This window comes from Glandiceps talaboti, chromosome 10 (genome assembly GCF_964340395.1).
Source record: "Glandiceps talaboti chromosome 10, keGlaTala1.1, whole genome shotgun sequence".
In the NCBI taxonomy this organism is placed as follows: domain Eukaryota; kingdom Metazoa; phylum Hemichordata; class Enteropneusta; family Spengelidae; genus Glandiceps; species Glandiceps talaboti.
Window position 1 is genome coordinate 5,729,453 of NC_135558.1, and position 20,323 is coordinate 5,749,775.

The 20,323-nt window shown below is 34.0% G+C and overlaps 1 protein-coding gene across 2 annotated transcripts in view; it reads left to right on the top strand.

Annotated features, from left to right (window-relative positions):
• The window catches only part of LOC144441049 (carboxyl-terminal PDZ ligand of neuronal nitric oxide synthase protein-like), a 52,534-nt gene extending 32,640 nt beyond the window's left edge, over window positions 1–19,894 (top strand). The window contains exons 3-9 of one of the 2 annotated variants that reach the window (XM_078130562.1): window positions 8,411–8,503; window positions 10,357–10,415; window positions 10,891–10,999; window positions 11,566–11,717; window positions 13,225–13,390; window positions 13,836–14,057; window positions 14,893–19,894. In XM_078130562.1, coding sequence (XP_077986688.1) covers window positions 8,411–8,503; window positions 10,357–10,415; window positions 10,891–10,999; window positions 11,566–11,717; window positions 13,225–13,390; window positions 13,836–14,057; window positions 14,893–15,915 — 1,824 coding nt within the window. In that variant the 3' untranslated portion in view covers window positions 15,916–19,894. The remainder of the gene's footprint in view (window positions 1–8,410; window positions 8,504–10,356; window positions 10,416–10,890; window positions 11,000–11,565; window positions 11,718–13,224; window positions 13,391–13,835; window positions 14,058–14,892) is intronic. The other variant, XM_078130561.1, reaches the window with a different exon arrangement.
• The last annotated feature ends 429 nt before the right edge of the window (window positions 19,895–20,323 follow it).

A 20,323-nucleotide genomic window follows, 5' to 3' on the forward strand; every position in this document is an offset into this window, starting at 1 on the left:
GGGATTTTGACGCTATAAATTGACTAGTTGTGTTACCAAGTCATTTCCAGTCCAATAACTGTTTATACAGTAAATTGGAAATGCATGTTAAGGTGTGCAAGCCACAATGGATTTACAATGTACTGTCGTTTCACAAGAAGTGGAATGTATGTGTAAGCCTACAGTAACTGTAATTAGAGTAGCACTTTCACCAGATGCAGGAAATGAAGATGTTTTTTCTGTACTCCTTTACTGGTACACAATTGTATATTAAGTTTATATGCTGTACATGTAAATGTAGGTGTGTATTTAGAAGACTACTGCTATATGACAGTCTGTCCGTCTTTCTGTCAATCTGTCTGTGGGTCTCTATCTAGCAGGCTGTAAATCTGTTGTTGTGTTACACTTCTACAAATGTATGATGTCAGTCTCTCTCTCTCTCTCTCTCTCTCTCTCTCTCTGTCTGTCTGTCTCTCTCTCTCTCTCTCTCTCTCTCGCTCTCTCTTTCCTTCTCTCTCTCCTTCTCCCCCCCCCCCTCCAGTATTTAAGTCACATATTATGGCAAATTCAAATAAAATGAAAGAGTGCATGAGTTGGTTGGTTTGATAGATAATCAGTAAAATGAGAGCAATCCCGACAACAGATGTCTGGCATCGGAGTCATGTAACGGAATCCACATGGAATTTCATATGGTGAGATACTCAACATGTGGACTTTACATTCAAGGACTCAGTTTACCAAAAACTCCCTGACATTTAGGTGAAGCGTGTCGGTTGAAAGATTTTACTTGTCATCTTAACATCTTCAATATTCTGAGATGCACAGACAAGATGGTTATAAACACAAATGGGCTTGAGAAATATTGACATATGGTAGAGTACAGATATAGCAGTGGTGCAGAAGATGTCAATTGATGCATACAAATGTACATGTGTATGTGTATAGTGGGCTAGTGTAGTTATAGTTTAGCCAATACTGAAGAGTTTACTGTGCTGGAAAAAAAACATAATTATGTCTATGTATTTGCATACAGCTACAGTGACTTAGGTTGTAGAGTGCTGTCATTCGAGTTTAGGAGACTCGAGTAATCACTATCTTCGTGTATTTGCGTACAGCTACATGATAATTATGCTGTAAAGCATTATGATACAAGTTTACGAATAACTGCTGTCTGTGTATATTTGTACATGAATATGTGTAGGCCATACAGCGTTATGAATAATCCTGTCCTCAAGTGTTTGCACATGACTACATGTAGGCTAAGGCTGTAGAATATTACATGTATGATACAAGTGTACAAATAATCACTGTTTAGCTGTATTTGCATCTATATAGTACAGGGCGTCGCTAGTGTAAACTGTCGCAACTAGAACATTTTTTGAAACTGTTTCATTAGGTATAATAATGACGTGTTCATAATTATCGTACACCCTTTACAGTATTCAGTCACCTGTGAATAGTACATAATATAGTATAATAAAATATATCAATTTTATTTTTGGGTCCACACCCTAAAATCAGTTGCCCCTATACAATCACACTTTCAGCTTGTTACTGTTCTAATTATAGAGGAAATCAACTTCAGTTCTAATCAACGTGTACAGTGTCTAATTATTGTAATAGACTGTGGTTGTCTGATAGAAACAAAAGAATACTCCAGTTACAACTAGTACATCTATTTATACATGTACATATATTTACATACGCATGTAGCGATGGATGTAACTCTATACATAGCTATCATACAAGTGTTGGAATAATCACAGTTTACATTGTACATACACATACATACAGAAAGTCATTCGTGTGTCCCTACACTTCAGTTTAGAAATTATCAGTTTGTATATTTATATACATTATGGAAAAAGTCTCAGCGATTCATATTATATTGCATTTTTAATATAATAATTAATATATCATATGTACTTATAGGCTAAATCATAAATGTAATTGAATTTTTTTTAATTTAATCTGTTGGCGGTGTCACAAAATGCACAATTTTGATAGTGCTACATCAGCTGAAATTACTTTTTATAATAATGGGAAAAATCAATTAATCATTGCATTTGTATGGTAGTGCCTTTCTAACAAATTTGTCATATATGTATGCTATTAAAATTGAGGACGAGAGATTTAGTAGAAATCTACATTGTATATTTTCATTTATTAGATAAGATAATAATGGATTATGGAATGAATTTTGTTCATATACACATCTTTTTGTAAATGTTGCCGAACACACGTCTATCTGTACAATCTGAGTGGATAATGCTGACTTGAGTACAGAATGGAAAATGTTTCTCAAATCTTGTGTGTAGATTAATTGATTTCTGATATAATGTGGTAGTACGTGTTCTTTTGAAAGTTCTGTTTATTGAACATTTTCACCACTTTTGGTTTTGCCACTAAATTTATTAGAATAAAACTTGCTTTTGTGCAAATGTATTTGCCATATTCGAATACTAATATTTCAATTGAAATTTTAGATTTCTTGATTTGTGGATGAGTATCATTTCTGTATTAAAATTTCCAAAAATTACCCATAAAAAGTACCTCTGGTTTTCCCGCCAAAACCATTTGAATAAACTTGCTTTCATGTCTCGCATGTTCCTCAAAATAATTTACTTTAGATTGAAAAATCTTTTAAAACGCTTTTATGGAAAATTGTTATTTTTGGATAAATTGGTAATTTTAGAAAATATTGTTCGGGAGCTAATTTTTTTATCACAAAAATTTCAAAAATGTCAACCTCCTTGTTTTGTAATATGTCTGACAATCGACTGGATAATACCAAAGGTGAAAGGAGTTAGGAAAAAGTTGTAGTGACCTTTCGTAGTGACCCCATGATTAGCAGCAAATGCCAACTGTCCTTACATCCTAAGTAGAGCCAGGGGACATAAAATCCATGCAAGGGACAGGACATCAGACATCGGTGTTTGTACTGAGATTTTGACTGCCCTGGTAACAAAACATGATATCTGACGAAATAGTTCAGATTTCAATATCTTGTTGGTAATTTTGCTGAGGAATGCCCTTAGCTATTTTGAACCTTAGGATAACAAAGGGAGCAAACTTATCAAATTGAACAGCGTTCCATTTTACCTTGCAACCCTATATTGATAGATAACACCAGGAACCTCCTAAGATTATGGGAACTCTCGGTAACAGGAAAAAAAAACCAGTAAAATTGTAGTTTCATTACATGTACCTGGTAACATAATTTTAGTGGGCAACTCTTGATAAAGCTCTCAAAGATTGTTTTAACCCATAAATAGAAGAATATCTCAATAGAATGGCAGAAATGTTCATACCTTGTATTTTTTGTCTTGATAAGAACAACAGGGAACTAGGTACATTGCAAATGTATTTCTGTAAATGTTAGCTACTTAATACATGGTAAATACCACTAGCTGAAAAACACTGCAAAGAAAAATGTTGATTCCTGTGGGAAAATGTTGTATTGAAATAAAACTAACCATACATATTGGTAATCAATAGTAACTAAACTCATAAATTGCGTGCTTTAATAGAACCAAAACAATGTCTTCAGGCAATTGTCTAAGAATATTGATTTTACAAAAACCTGAAAAGGTGAAGTTATAAAATGTCGTCAAAAGATTGCAAGTCAATATATTAACATTGCCTATTAATACAGCCTCTAGGGGAGTGACAAATAATTCAGGTCTCTGTGTCTGTGCCAGAGGAAAAGATTTATAGATCTGAAGGGAAGCAGTCGCTGTCGATTTTGTTCTTTGCTTGGAAGTATTTAATAGACTTGAAAGAAATTGGAATTTGTGGAAGAAATAGGGGTCATGTAAGGTCATACTGGAGAATTAGAAGTAATAAACTAAAAAGGCAGATAAGGTAACCTCTTTTAACTCGTAGAATTATTATTATAAATCAGGCAGTACATTCCAATACAGTGCTGTCGGTAAAGTATGGGCTTTGACTAATAAGTGCAAAGAAGTCACTTTACCAGTAATTAGATAATTACTATACTATAATTACTAGATTTTCAGTCAGTTTATTTAAGTTTACTTCATCAGTCTCCTAGGATGCTTTTCATAAACAACGCAGCCACTCAGCCACTCGTTAGTGTCAGCTCTGTTCTATCATACCAGTTTTATGTCCCTCACTTTTCCCAGACAGTTCTCTTCCTGAGAAGCCATCCAATAGTGTGATTGCAAAGAAAAAGCTTATATTACTTGGCTAGGAACATGAGGGCTGTAGATAAGGACCAATAGCTGGTAAAAACAACTGGCTACTCCGCAATGTTTTGTTGGCTACTTTTTCAGGTTTTTGTTAAAAATTCTTTTTTTTTTCAAACAGTTTATTTCCAGCATTTCACAAATTTACATTGTGCAAGTCTTGTTCCTATATACCTGCACTGAATGCTATCAATACTAGGGCCCCTATAAGTACTTTGATGGTATTGCCCCACACACAACCCTTGACTACATACACGACAACCAGTATTGGTGCTTGTACATCTACGATACAGATACAGTACTAGTATATCACAAAACACAAAATGCTATTGTTGCCTCCTTTTCAAATTTTACTGAATACCTTTAAAAAAATTAGCTACATCCCTCTGTACACTGAATTTTGAAGGATAAAAATTCTGACTATCCTCAATTTCATAGTCTGTACTCAGTTGTCAATTCTATAAAAAACATACATGTATCAAGTATTCCAATAAGACCACAAAACATGACCAAGATACTATTTCTGAGTCCACAGACTTGTCACGGGAAATGTCTCTTTTGATAGCTGTCCACAGACTTGTCATGGTTTATGTCGGGTGTGCCCTCTAAGCCAATTTGACGCGCTACTGACGCACACAATTTCTAGTGACCACAACTGATCTCTGAGTGAAGCATTTCCAAACATGGCAACATCTGGACTAAATTTAAAAACTACATTTACTCCCTATGACCTTACCATAAAAAACGTTTTCCTGGATTTAAGGTCAAATACAGGAGACAGATGTGAAAAATGGTCTTTCTGCAAGGTTGCTGAATAAATCCACCCTAAATTTAGATTGGCGGAAGAAATGTCGAATTTATGACAGAGAGTTGTAACCTTGCATATTTTTATCAGTAAACACGTCTCTGGTGTATAAAAGCCACCGTATATATAATATTAATTATTATCAGATTATAGGGAAAGTATTTCAAGGATAGAGACATCATTGTAATCCTGACAATCGTATGCTGTGTTCTATTCACTGGATGAATATAACTATGCAACCAAGGTTGGACATACAATGGAAAATATTTTCGTTGTAATAAAAACAATTTTTGAATATAATTCACATAATTTAATTTAAATATTGTGTGTACTTCAGAAAGTTTGTAGGTATTACATGTAATGGTCATCGTGGCAATAATTTTCCTTTGTTCAGTTTTGACAGCAAGTAAATTGGTTTTATCCTCAAAATGTCCACTTTCAGTAAATTATTAAAAATTGGACATTAATTTATTTATGTAGTATTGTTATAGGTTATTTCATCACTTTAGTCAATCACAACTTGTGACCAGTAAGTACACAATATAAAATACAAATTTACAAGTTTACGTAGGGAAAAAAAGCAGTTACAGTTGCATGTATTTAGGCATTGAGATTTTGTAAACTACGTTGTAGTTCTTGTCTACAACTGCATATATTTGGGCATATATATGGGACCCTGGTAAAAGAGGCAACCCTGGTAACAAAGGTAACCCAGGTAACAGAGGTAACCCTGGTAACAAAGGTAACCCAGGTAACAGAGGTAACCCAAGTAACAGAGGTAACCCTGGTAAAATGCATAGATTTCTATACATATACTTTCTGTATCATAATATTGGCCGAGAATCTTGGCTATAGGAGAGGAAAGGGTTTCTTAAAGTTGCTTAGATTTCAATAGTTGTAAAATAATTATGGTGGGAACCTGGTAGATTTTACCTACTCACTACCCTTAACAAAAACACTAGTAGTAGGGAACCCTTTTTTTTCCTTGGAAAGGCGTTCGCCCAGGAAAAAAAAAACTAACGTAAAAGACGCAATAACGATGGAATAAAGGTAAATATTGGAAAACCAGCCTATCTAACATCAGATTTTAATCAGATTGGGAACCCTGGTAAATATCATGGGAACTTGGATAGATTAACTACTCACTACCTTAACAAAAACACTGGTAGGGATTCCTAGTAAATATCATGGGAACTCGGGTAGATTACCTACTTTAATACCATCCGTAACAAAAACAGTAGATTTTTTTTCACAAATTATGATGCAAATGATATTGTGTAACTACTTAAGCAGAATGTATATGTATTTATAGTAGATGTTCAAATTTCTGATCATGCTGTGTTTCAGATCTTGTTGTCGGATGCAATGAATCTTTAGCAGACAAGTTGTGCAATCCAAAGCCAATCTATGGCTAATTACTGTTTACTCACAGACATTAGATATTACTGCTACTGCTACATCTTGAAATACATACATTTGTTGTATTTTTAGCTTCCTCATTTTTCAAATACTGCAAAGTCTAGACGAGAGATAAGGATAGTGTTCACTATGTGGGCATATCTGTCTGTATTAAGTGGTGACATTTTCAAACTAGATGAAATCCAACATGTACGTCAGTGTCTGACACCAGCTGTCTTCAACATTACAAAATGTTACTGGATACAGTGACCACCTATGTACTTTTAAGTTTCTAATTCTAACATTTTTGAAATAATTGGTCGGTAGAATGGTTTTGAAAAAAAGGAGGGAAAAAGCAAATATGTACAACATATGTTGGCAATGCATTAAATTCATAACCGTCCTTATATCCATCTGAGTACCTTAAAATGGTAATTACAGTTAAAGACAAAAAAACAGCTATGAACCATTTTATGAATGGATCCCAAAATTCTGTAATCATGAATGATAATTTTTCATCCAAATATGCTGTTATGTTAAAATCTTTTTCTCGTCCGGCCATAGAGGGTGTCAATTTCTAAATTTATGTTGACGAATCAAAGAAATATAGTCGCTCCAGTGATTGGAAACACAAAGAGAGTTAGCTGCCCTTTGAAACAATCTCTAGACACCATATGCTGCCACTATACATATGTGCATTCTATATATACCCATATTTGGTTAGTTATTTTGATACCATATTTTACGTCTATATTTACACAATTTTAAAAATCATACATTTGAAATTTGATTTTTATACCATTAAGATTTTGTTAATTGTAACTTTCATTTTAATGAATTAACTGTTTCATTTCATATAATGTCACAAGATATATTAGCATAATGATAATAGCAAAAAAAAGTAATTTTCTCGTGAAATATTAATCAGAGTTAATTAATGAAACCCAGTACATCTGTGTTCTTGAAATGTAGTGACATTAATAAAGCAATTTTATGATTATTATAAATACAGAAATTGAAATTGTTTAATGTAATTTCACAAGGGATCTTTGTGTGCATATACCAAAAAGTTTACAAGAAGTCTACTATATATATATATATATATATATATATATATATATATATATATATATATATATATATATATATATATATATATATATATATATATATATATATAATTAATATAATATTATATTTTATATACCATCTAGATCTGTATGTATTTGTAGACTTCCGTGTAAAAAAATTAAAAAATGTATTTTTCTCAACATTAGTTAAGATATCTGAGAGACTAGGCTATACAACATATATACATGTTATTATGTTTGCTCAAATCTGTATTAAGGTAAAAAGACATTTTCAAGCCAGATAGCCAAGTTTCTTGGCTAAAACTAAAATGGCTTTGGCAAAACTGCAAATATTAACTTACTGCACTGCATTTTTACATACACAGTTAATTTCTCAATCAATATTACTCTAAAGTAATGATTTATTCATGGTATTTTCACACATACTACTACATACACTTTGACATTTATTGTTCATACCGATAATTCCGTTAGTATGTGAAATATGATGGTGCACTTCTAATAGACATTTTTCAAATTTATTTGTGCAGCAATTGAGAGAAAGCAAATGAAAAGAAAATGTGATTTAAGTTATATACAACAGCTGTACAAAGACTCTATTCAATCCAGTTAGGTTGTTGTATTCAATGTATGGACAATGTTTGTTTAAGAATTGTATGGGCCACAGGATGGCTCATTTTACATAACAGGAACAGATGACATCATTGTCTGTCTGTCTGTCTGTCTGTTAGTCTATCTCTATACAGTATTGTTTTAAATAATTTGAAATATGTAAATCTACAATTGACAATTATTGTCTATACCTTGAGACAATAATTGTTTAAAACATTGTTTAAAACAAACAATGTGTTTATATTTACTATTATGTAAATAGCCAAAATTTCAGTTTTCACTTATTTTTTTTTTTTTTGATATTTGTTTTATTACAGTATGAATTCAAGGCCAAGGCTATAAAGAAGAAGAAGGTCAACATCATTGTGTCTGTGGATGGAGTCAAAGTTGGAGTCAGGAAAAAGAAGAAGGTACAGATTTGAGATTTTGTGTAGTAGTGATATAGACATATAGCAAAGAGTGTGTCTGGGTGTGTGTGTGTGTGTGTGTGTGTGTGTGTGTGTGTGTGTGTGTGTGTGTGTGTGTGTTTATGCCACTATGTACCCACTGTCTGTCTGTTAGTATTGATATAGTAATAGCAAAGAGTGTCTGTCTGGCACTACATGTTTGTACCTGTCTATCTGTTTATGTATGTATGTATGTATGTATGTATGTATGTATGTATGTATGTATGTATGTATGTATGTATGTATGTATGTATATGTGTGTGTGTGTATGTATGTCTACATGTTTGTGCCTGTCTGTTAATTTCATTGTGCCTGATGCTGTCTGTCTGTCTGTCTGTCTGTCTGTCTGTCTGTCTGTCTGTCTGTCTGTCTATCTAGCTATCTAGCTATGTAGCCATCTATCTCTATCTATCTATCTATCTATCTATCTATCTATGTACTTGTTTGTATGAATGTTTGTTTCTGTTTGTGTTACATGTAATGTGTCTGTGCATGTCTTGTGTGCACACTAGTCTACGTGTGCGTATGTGTGTGTGTGTGTGTGTGTGTGTGTGTACCTGTCAGTGTGCACATTTTAGTCTGTATGTGTGTGTGTGTGTGTGTGTACGTGTTGTCTGTTTCAAAGAGTTTGTGTCCTTCTATGTGTTTCACTCTATTACAATAGTTGTATTTGTGTCCATCTGTTCTGATATTTGATAACATTCATTTGGGTAACTAATAGTAGTATCGAACTTTCCTTGATAGTCCAAGTAGGATCTGAAGTACATTATTTGTAACATCTGATGATATCCCACAACAGATATTACGATGTTTCAAAGTAATTCATGAAATATTTAGTATTCATCAAAGATTATTGATATGATCTAGCAGCACATGGTCTGACTAATAATATTAGTATTATATCATTTCAGAATAAATTGATCATAAAACTGTCATTATTATCAAAATCACCATATTAATAATTAATGTTATATGTATAATGGGTATGAAATATTATTAGTATTAATAATAGTAGTTACAATGCATACATAATTCAAAGTAAATTGATCATAAAAACTGTCATGGAAACTGATATATTGTGGTCAGTATTGACTGTATGCTATGTTTATATAAGGACTTGCCTGCAGAGTTCACTACAATGTCAAAGACTCTCTGAAAGGAAGCTCGGTCCTTGAATTGTAAGCCACCTCTCAGAATATCCTTGAAAACTGAAATTTACTTCTGAAATTCGTAGGATATGACATTTATGAGATAAGCTGTCGTAAATTATTTAAAACTTGTCATTGACAAATAAGTAAACTGTCCATCACAGTGAGTCAAGTAACAGTCTGTTGGTCTACCATTCTACAAAATATTCCACAGAATTATATCTGTAGTCTGAAAGGTCCAGTGGTTGATGCACTTTACGTAACCATGCACTTTACATAACCATGCACTCACACTCATAGCATAAGTAGAAAGAATAACTGGATCTTTCAGCCTTGTACATCAGTTGACTTCAAGAACTCCTAAAATAAATTTTGAAAAGTCTTTTATTTTAAAATATATATTTTTTAACTTTCATTTTTGTAACCTTTATATTGGTAATAATTTCATTGCTAATAATTGAGTCAGAGATTGCTGATATGAAAGTCCTGTTATCGGTCGCCAACATTGAAAGTAAACATACCCAACAAAAGTATTGAAACAAATTTCTTTTTGTTTGTAAACTTATCACAACTTTGATTTTGCATTACATCATTTATATGTCATATGTTTGTCAGCTTTGGTAAATTACTTTTGAACAAAATTTCTTTTGTTTATTAATTTTTTCACAGAAGAAACAATGGGCCTGGAATGAAAACAAACTAATGATAATGCACCATCCAATATACAGGTATTGTACCATATTATTCACATAAATCTGACCTGACTGTAGAGCCTACATAACAAGGTTGATTATTTTCTGGTCAACTTTTTGAATACCTACATGTATCATAATACTTGCATGTTAACAATTTTAATGCAAAAAAAAATTTCTGAGATTTTGCTTCTTTATCATAATATCCTAGATGTTATTTTGTAGGTTGTCCATTTTCTGAATTTATGTCAAATATAATTTTTTCAAAATCATATGTTTTTGTAAGTTATGAAAATCTTGGTAGTCAAGTGGTTGCTGTACATACAGGTACATGTACATTTATTGGCCTCTAGAGGGCACTATAACACTGCCAGTGGTTATTTTGACACTACCCATGGACTGCACCATACTGTAGCATACAACATCAATCTGCATCTTTGAATTTAGTTTCTCGTCATTTCTTGTGAACTCTTCTTTGATGTTTCGAATATTCATTTCCATTTCTTTTCAGAGTCTTTTATGTGTCACATGACTCCCAAGATCTCAAGATATTCAGTTTTATCGCAAGGGATGGTACAACCAATGTCTTCAAATGTAATGTTTTCAAGTCTCAAAAAAAGGTAAACTGCACTGCCCTCAACAAGTAATGTCTGAAATGTTATGAATGTTGATAAAGTATATCAAGGGAAAGAAACAAAAGTACTTACGTTATGTGTGGAATGAAAACTATTACTGTGAATTCTTTGATAATTAGGGTGAAGGCAGAAAACATGTAGCTACTCTAATTACTGCGATTAAAATACTTTTTATGATTGGAATTGTATGAAATTTTGTAAATTATGACAGGTTCACTAGCTTTGATGACGGTGGTAACTTGTTTGTTTGTACCCCATTTATCAAAACATTAAATGTCCGAATACTTTTAGGATAAGAAAGGTCCCTAAATATAGACAAAGTTGGTCATATCATGGGTGTGACTACTTATTTGAAATCTTTGATTTAAACACAACTGCAGAACAATTCACTGCCAGACTTATTCCTCAAATATTTTTCCCATTCTTAAACTTCCTATATGTCTCACTATAGGAACCGTTTCTGTTCTTTCTAGCATAAAATTATTCTGAAATTGCATTGTCCGTACCATGGGCCAGGCATTTTGAGTTTTATTTTGTCTTATAATCCACAGAGCCAAGCAATGCGTATTGTCCGTACCATTGGCCAGGCGTTTGAGGTTTGTCATAAACTAAGTCTACAACACGCTGCAGCTGCAGCAGATGGAGAGGCAGATGGACAGAGTGACAAGGCGTCAGATGAAAAACAAGAACAAAGTAAAAGTAAGGAAATACAGTTTTATTTTGATATCCAGATAAAATGTAGTGTATCTCAGTGTATCCATGACAACCATCAAAATTGAGTCTATACTATATTTGGTCTATCGTAACAACTAACATTTTTATTATGAGAAACTCAGGATTGATCAGCCAATACAGCTGAAATCACAAAAGCTGACAAGAATGTAAGTTTATGAAGAAAATCACTAAACTAAACCTAAGCTTCTTGAAAATATCTCACACACTCAAGTCTGAAAATTCAATTAACTTTCAGTGTATGTACCTTTCTTATCGATCTTTGGTCCGTTTTCTCTTTAACTTAATAACTTCTGGTTTTATCTTATGCTCACCTTCACTATAAACACACAAAGGTCCCTTTATGAGATGTTCATGTTTTGGTAAGTAAATAAAATGTAACAAACACACACACACACAGATACACAAACAAACAAACTACTTCTCTTTCACCTATACCATAGCTCACAGCTGAATCACAACAAACAAACAAACTTTTATCTTTACCAGTGGCTCACAGCTGAAGTCTTATCACATATTGTATTCGGTATTTTTTATGCCCAATTGATTTGAAAACTACTCTCCTCCACTGGCAGTAAAGAAATTGACATATAAATATAGTGTACCATTTTGTATGTAGTTTTACCACCTCACAAGAAAGGAGGGACTAAGGTGAAAATTAGTTGTGTCCCTGCAAATATAACAGTGGTTTTGGCAGAAAACCAGTCAGACACTTAGCTAGCATACAAGACGTATTACAAATTTTCTGTATATTAATTTTTATCAACTGTTGATAGTGGCATAAATATTGAATGCAAAAAAAAATAGCAAGATACAATAGCAAAGAAATGATGTTGCTCTCAGCTGAAGAGATATAATTGAATGATTTACCCATTCCCAAAACTAAACTTACAGCATGTCCGTGCAAACCTACCCACAGCATTACTGCATGACTAACACAGCCACATCAGCTTAGAATCAGTCGGGGTTATTTTATCCACAGTGGAAGCATATACACACAGTAATAGTTCATTTGTACTGGTATATATTATGCAGTTCACACTGATGGAATTTCCAATTCAAGCAGAACAAAGATGTGTTTTTATATACATCAATATGTAAATGTGTGCAAGTTTGCATATATGTAAATATTATCAACAACTAACACAAGAACATTAGCATGCATGTAGTGTTACATGAAAATATACCCAATCTGCTGTAGTAGGGAATTATCCCAATTCAGCCATGCATGAGATTCCTTGCCAAGCAAAACACTTCAATTCCAGTATCCCTGTTGCCATGGCAATTCATTACCTTGACCCTGCATTGTTTGATGCAATTACTCCCTCTCCAATTTATTTATACCCTTCTAGTTTTGGCTTAAGTTTCTTTTACAGGGAAAGTTTCAGATCATCTAATGACATAAAATCTTTGTCTGATGTTACGATAACACATAAAATATTAACCATTTAATCAATTGATTCTGTTGTTTTCCAATTAGCTGCAACACGGTCAGCAGATGGAGGACTTCCTGGCAACCAGCCTGAAGAAACTGACATTGATGCAGAAGATGATGTTTCTGCTGCCATGGCAACATCCTTGACACCCGGATACCCATCGGGAAGAGCCACTGATTTGGATGCTTTAAAACAAACACCAAGACAGGTAAGAATACTGATTTGTTGTGTTGATAGGTCACAGTGGGGTTGTCAAAGACAAGGCAAATCACAATGTTGTCTACAGGACCTCTGTCTCTGAGTCACCAACCTTGGCTTTTCTTATGTGAATCAGTGAGAATCTCCATTTCTGGAAGCCTTATCTTGTGGTTTTGTTAAGGGCAGTAAGTACACCAAATCTACTGTAGTCTCCCCCCCCCCCCTCCCCCCCAGGTATTTACCAGGGGTTTCTACAAAAATATTATTACAGAGTATGGAAATGTATGTAGCCTAAGTTTTCCAGGATTTCTTCTCTCCGTTACTAGGGTTCCAAAACGTTTAGCAAAAACACTTCTATTCAATGCAGCAACAATTTAGGATAGACGAAGGAATAGGTGTCTAAGTCTTTGCATTGTAATGATATAAATTTACTTTTTGTATCTCCTTGTGAATAGTTTGATAGTACCATGCTGACGCTATCTTCACCTCTGACTGCACCGCCACTGATGTCACCTGAAGCTGAAATCCAGGGGAGCTCATTAAGTATGTACCACCAACGACAACTACTTCAACAACAACTACAACAGCAGCAGCAACAAACACAAGTTGCTATAGCACAGGTTCATCTACTTAAAGATCAGTTAGCTGCAGAAACTGCAGCAAGGATAGAAGCCCAGGTATGTTTGTGGTCTTCATTTCTGAATATGGTTTAGATTTAACTTTGGAAAGTAAGCTATTCATAAACCTCTTATACCCATGATTCACCACTCTCATGACCTCTCTGTGACCTCTTTCAAGGCATGTCCAGAGGAATGCGAAAAAATTAGAATTTATAAACCTTGTAATGAAAAGACTGCCTCTAAAGTGATAATCAAGTCTTCAAAGTATTGACTTCATAGCCCCAAATTTTTCTCAGTTAATATATTACAGTATGACTATGTGTTGCTACTGTGTGGTATTTCAGTGCCTACCTCATGGAAAAAACAAACTGTCATTGAAGACAAAACATTTATGGAGAACATTATATTGGGTGATTGTTGCTCACACTTTCCGGTTCAAAGATGTTACTCTGTTTTGACCTTGACAACCATCATGTCTTTGTTTTGTAACCTTCACATCTCTGTGTCAATGCCTACCTTGATGTTCTTCCTCTGACCGTTCCTTGTATAGTGTCTCATTAGCATTTCCTTACATTTCAATTCTCTATCCCACATCCTTCCTTTCCTTTGTCCTTCAAAGGTTACAACTTCGAAAAAAGTCAAATGATTCACATTTTATGTATTTTATAATGTATAATATTTATTCAACACAGAAGTTAGAAACAGGTGTGCACATTTCTATCAAATAACCCCAGAGAAATGTGTTGTTTTTCAATTGTTATAGCGCCATCACAAGGCCAATTATGGCATAAGTAAGATTATTACAAAAGAAATAGCAAATGTAAAGCTTAAAGGAATAGCTTGTGAACTTTTTGAGAACATTTTTTTGACATGAGTTATTATTCTGTTGCAGGCAAGAGTTCACCATCTGCTCTTACAAAACCGAGAACTAATACAAGTTCAACAACAACTCATCTATGAATTACAAGAAATGGAAATAAAGCTACCACAATTCCAGGGAAGTGTCCGTACAGACAGCTCCACTCCATTCCAGATGCACCGACAGATTCCGGTGTTATTAGATCCAACCACGCCAAGACCAGAACCGCCGTATATGCCAGACTTCTCCTCAATTGAACACGTGTACCCTGATGATGCGTTGAAGAATTTGAACACGATGTTCGAAAATACAAACATCGGTCATTCTGGAGAAAATACGATGATGAATTATAACACCGAAGGCACGTTGAGCTCAACCAGCGAAAACATGAACAATTTCCACGATGTGACAAACGAAGAAAACCAGGAGTATTTTTCTGAGAGTTTGAAGAAATTAAATATCAGTAACTCTGAACAGAATGTGGAATACATAAAAGACACCGAGTTATCACTGAACAAATTTTTACAAGAAGATGACTTGAAAAGTCAATTACGAGTTATTTTACCGATCGGACTACAAGACGCAACATCGAATAAATTAGATCTCCAATGTGATAGTCCTAGTCCAAGAGATAGCGGAACAATGGAAGAGGAAAGCTCTAGGCGAACCAGCTCTGAAAATTCGCCCAGTAGTACTATAGACAGCGGCGCTAGACTAACGGACAGTAACGGACCAACAAGTGACAATACGCCAAGCGAGGAAATGAATCGTAATGTCGTAGGCAAACCTGTGTACACGTTTGACGAAAACGATTTCAATATAAAGAGTTCCCACGATACCAAGAGTGACTTGTTAGACTTGTGCGCCGCAAGTTCCAATTTAAGCACGCCATTGTCGCAGAGTCCGAAGAAAACCAAGTTATCAGACACGAGATTACATATAAGTTTTTCAGATGATGAGAATACGGAAAACTCTGAAGATTCAGGTATCCCAAGACAGGCACAGATCGTAGATGCCGCAAATTTCGAGGATTTTGATAATCTTAGTTCAGGGTAGGTGTTATAGGACAATATTGACACCCCTGCGGTATGATGTATAATGGTATGGTCCTCATATTAGTCAGGTCTGGATCAGTAGATTGTGAAAAAAAAAGGTAAAATGATAGATTACAGAATTCAATATATTTTGCTAATAATGAACTGTAACTAAATCTGTATTTTATTGTAGTAATGTAAGATTTTAAAAAAAATCAACATTATTTTTGGTTTTCCTGTGTAGCAAATTACAGATAAAGGAAGACAGGAGAGATATTTGTTGTATGTGCTTTATTGAGAAACAATTTTACAGATGTGATCTTTTCAATTAGAAATGTTCTGTGACAATAACAATTCGGTTTTTGCCTTGCCAGTACCAATCAAGTGTACGTTCTATTTCGGATATTTTTCGCCATTGTTGACAGTCAGTTTTCTGTTGACGATATTGAGTTTAAAGTAGTCAGACAGCTCCTATGCCGTGGTTGTAAGGAGGCATTCCATGGTGTAGATGACAAGTTTTATTTTGAAGACTTCTGTTGTTCTGTAGGGATAGTTGGAAACCGGGTATAGATTCACTTGACAGCAAACCACACCTGTTTCAGTTTGGAGGGGGGGAAGGAGGGGGGGGTGTAGATTTACTCAACAACAATCCCCTTTCCCCAAAATTTTTGTGATTTCCATAATTTTTTCAAATTACTGCTACCCAGCTTATTGTAAACGCCAGTGTGCTATCATCTCTTATCACCAAAAATACTCACCAGATAAGTAAATCAAATTAGACACAGTTACAAGCACACAACCTGTTCAACCCAATAACTATTGAGCTTTCAATCTGTCGTAACCAGCATCTGTAATTCTGTTGCTATATTTGACCTCTAGGGGGCAGTGTCTATTTTCAAGCCATTCATTCAGACACCAAATACTAAACAAAATTACCTAGTATCAATCTCCTTGTATTCACGTATTTGAGATTCCCAGCATAGACCATGCCATTTTATGATGAAATCAAGTTAGTGAATATTTGCCATGGTTTTCACATAATGAAAAAAAAAAAAAATTCTTTAAATGTTGGGGGCGCTTTACTAATTTTAAGATGTATCATGAATTTATTGTAGTTGATACATATTGGTCAGTTTCTTGTCATTAAGGTATATTTCAAGGTGATATTTAATTAAGTTAATTGTTTTTACAGATAAAGCAGAAGCACACATTGATAAATATTAAACACTGCCAGTTATAGTCGTGGAATGTATGAAAGTTCAAAAAAAATTTAATGTGTACATGATGGGATAATGTGTGAGATGGTGCTTGGATGTCTCTTTACATTGCTTCTTGTGCCAAATATATTTCTGTGCTTTCCTACTTCATTTTAACAATAGATATGCTGAACAGTGCCCCTAATGGTTAATCTTGCACATTCTTTTGTTTTTTTTCAAATGTGCCCCTAATGGTTAAACTTGCACATTCTTTTTTTTTTCAAACAACTGGTTTTATGGTGTAGTTCATTATATTCACACACTATTACATTCATGTGAATTGAAGTCATTGAATTATCATACAGCATGTTGTGATTCATAAAAACTTAAAAATCAAGGAACAGTCTTCACAAATATCCTTTGTTGTAAAGTCTATAGAGAGGAGGTGGTGACAGCCAAAAAAAATAGCTTTTCACCTAGTAAATGTTTGTAATATGTTAGAAACACTTTACGAGATACTTATGTGAACACTACACACTGTATAAGCTCAGAATACTTACATATTCCTGTCACAAATCCAAGGGAAATCAAGTCTTAATATCCATTAATACATCCATAGCTTGATGCACAATTTAGACTCAATCTGATTATAATCTGATGTAGTGAACGGCTTGATTTCTTTACCTGTATGTCGTTCATTTATTTTCGATTTTGTTGTTCTGAAAGTAAGTACCTCCTTCCCTACATCTCACCCAATGCTATAGGAGTTCACGTTCAAATCTTACATGGATACGCATAGCCAATCAAAATCTGCCACACAGTTAACACTCCAGCATTGAACTTGAAAACAAACAAATCCATCAAAATAATAACAATAATATCATTTTATGTGTTTTAGCTCTGTTCAAACAGAGTGTTCTGAGGTACTGTACCCATACATTTTTGATAACGACACATTCTCTTTGGTTGAGTGGGTTACTCACTGCACAGGATTTGAACTCCTATGGTATTGTATCAGTTGTAGGAAGAAGGCACACACTGACATAACAAAAAAGATTAAACATAGGAAAAAGAGGTTAATAAAGAAATCGCAACACAATCACCACATCAGACTTTAATCAGATTGCACTTGGACTGTAGTTCAGTTATACTCTGCTCTATCCCAGTCACTTATTAACTACATGTAATGTAACTACTATGATCTACCATTTAAATATCTATTGAATTGATAAAGTTAGTTTTAGCAACGTAACCAGGTCATTCAATCTGGTTGATTGAGAAAGGGGTAGCAAAATTCAAACTTATTTGTGGGTTTTAACCAAATATAATGTCTGTAGTTCCAGGTATCAACAGTTTAAGTGATCAATATTATGATGCAAGAATATAGTTTTGACTTTAAATCCCAAATGTGCAAAATCTTGACAATATACACAACAGAATTGTGCAAGATTATTACATCACAGTGGTTTTTGTAATCATACTATTAGCGATAAACTTGTCCAAAATTCATCACATCAAAGTTAGTGAAATATTATCTAGTACAACTGATAAATTCTCCAGACTCTCCACCATTGTGCATATGACTGTTGCCAACTTCTTTTCATGTTCAGGTATTTTCTTGTTTACACCACGAAATAGAAGTACAGCGCTGCATTGGTAAATCAATATTGGCCAACAATGTGATGGATTTGTAAGTGTGACACAAATTTGTCATGCAAAAAATATGACACAGGATTCATTCATTTACAGATGTCAGGTTTATTGTCACCAGGAAAAAACAGTGACAAATAAAGTGATATTTCAAAATATAAATTGGACGCCATTATAGCTAGCAACAATCAAATACTTTACATGCTTATGAACTTAGGTTAGATGGCTGAGTTTCTTGCAGAAGGTAAATCTAAAGAAAGTGAAAAAAATATGACTCTTGTAATTCATTCTTTCTTGTTTATGCAGTTGTAATAATGCCTGTATTATTGATTGATTGATTGATTGATTGATTGATTGATTGATTGATTGATTGATTGAAAGTGTAGGCAGAGTTGAGCAAATTGGTTAATATTGATAATGTAAGCCAATAATTATGTCTGTCAGTCAGTCAGTCAGTCAAAATAAATCAGACGTTCTGTACCATTTCTTTCTTTGCTTCCTATACAGTTTAGTCTATGCAAATTTTGAAACCTTGTTTTCTGTGTATCTGCTTGATGGGTAGGGAAAGGGGGGCATACTGTCAGTAAATTGGAGGAGGGAGGGAGGGAGTATGTTAAAGTGTATGTAAGTGTGCATCCAATTCGAATGAGGGGAAGAGTGTATGTATGTTTAAGTTGAAATCGATGGGGAGGGGGGAATCATGTACTCTTAAGAAAATTAGAATGCTGTCAGGCAGAAAGAAGTGCATGATCAGCTTAGTTTGAATTGTATGGTTTTCAAAGAGATGTGCACTGTTAAGATTTTAGTCTGGCTAGGTGCTATAGAATGTAGGTTTTACACAAGAAAGCGTTTAACTTTTCTGCGTAATTTGGAAAGGACAGAAATGTTATTTTTAACATAGAGTAACCAAATCATTGTATTATTTTTATGCATCTTTGTAAAAAGAAAGTCTGCAGTTTTGGATTTTTAACAAATCGATTAATTATGTAATAAAGGAACGTCTAACGCTTGTATTTTAATCGTAGTGCTAAGGGCTAGAGAGAGAGAGAGCAGCTTATATTTTGTATCATGTAACTGTATGTGTAAATACTCAAATTTAAAGTAAGTTTTAGTTCTCATAAAATGACAGTGGTCAAGTAATGAAATTAAAAGAATATTAACCAAAAAATATGTGTCTTTGTGATGATTTGTGTGTGTATTTGTTTGAATCAATGACCATCCAATGAATACCAGTGTACTTCATGTGATGATTTGTGTGTGTATTTGTTTGAATCAATGACCATCCAATGATCTATGAATACCAGTGTACTTCACGTGATGATTTGCGTGTGTATTTGTTTGAATCAATGACCATCCAATGAATACAGTGTACTTCGTGTGATGATTTGTGTACATTCATTAGAATCACTGACCATCCAATGAATAATTGTGCATTTCATGTGATGCTTTGTGTGTGCATACATTTGAATCAATGACCATCCAATGAATACCAGTGTACTTCATGTGATGATTTGTGTGTGCATACATTTGAATCAATGACCATCCAATGAATACCAGTGTACTTCATGCGATGATTTGTGTGCA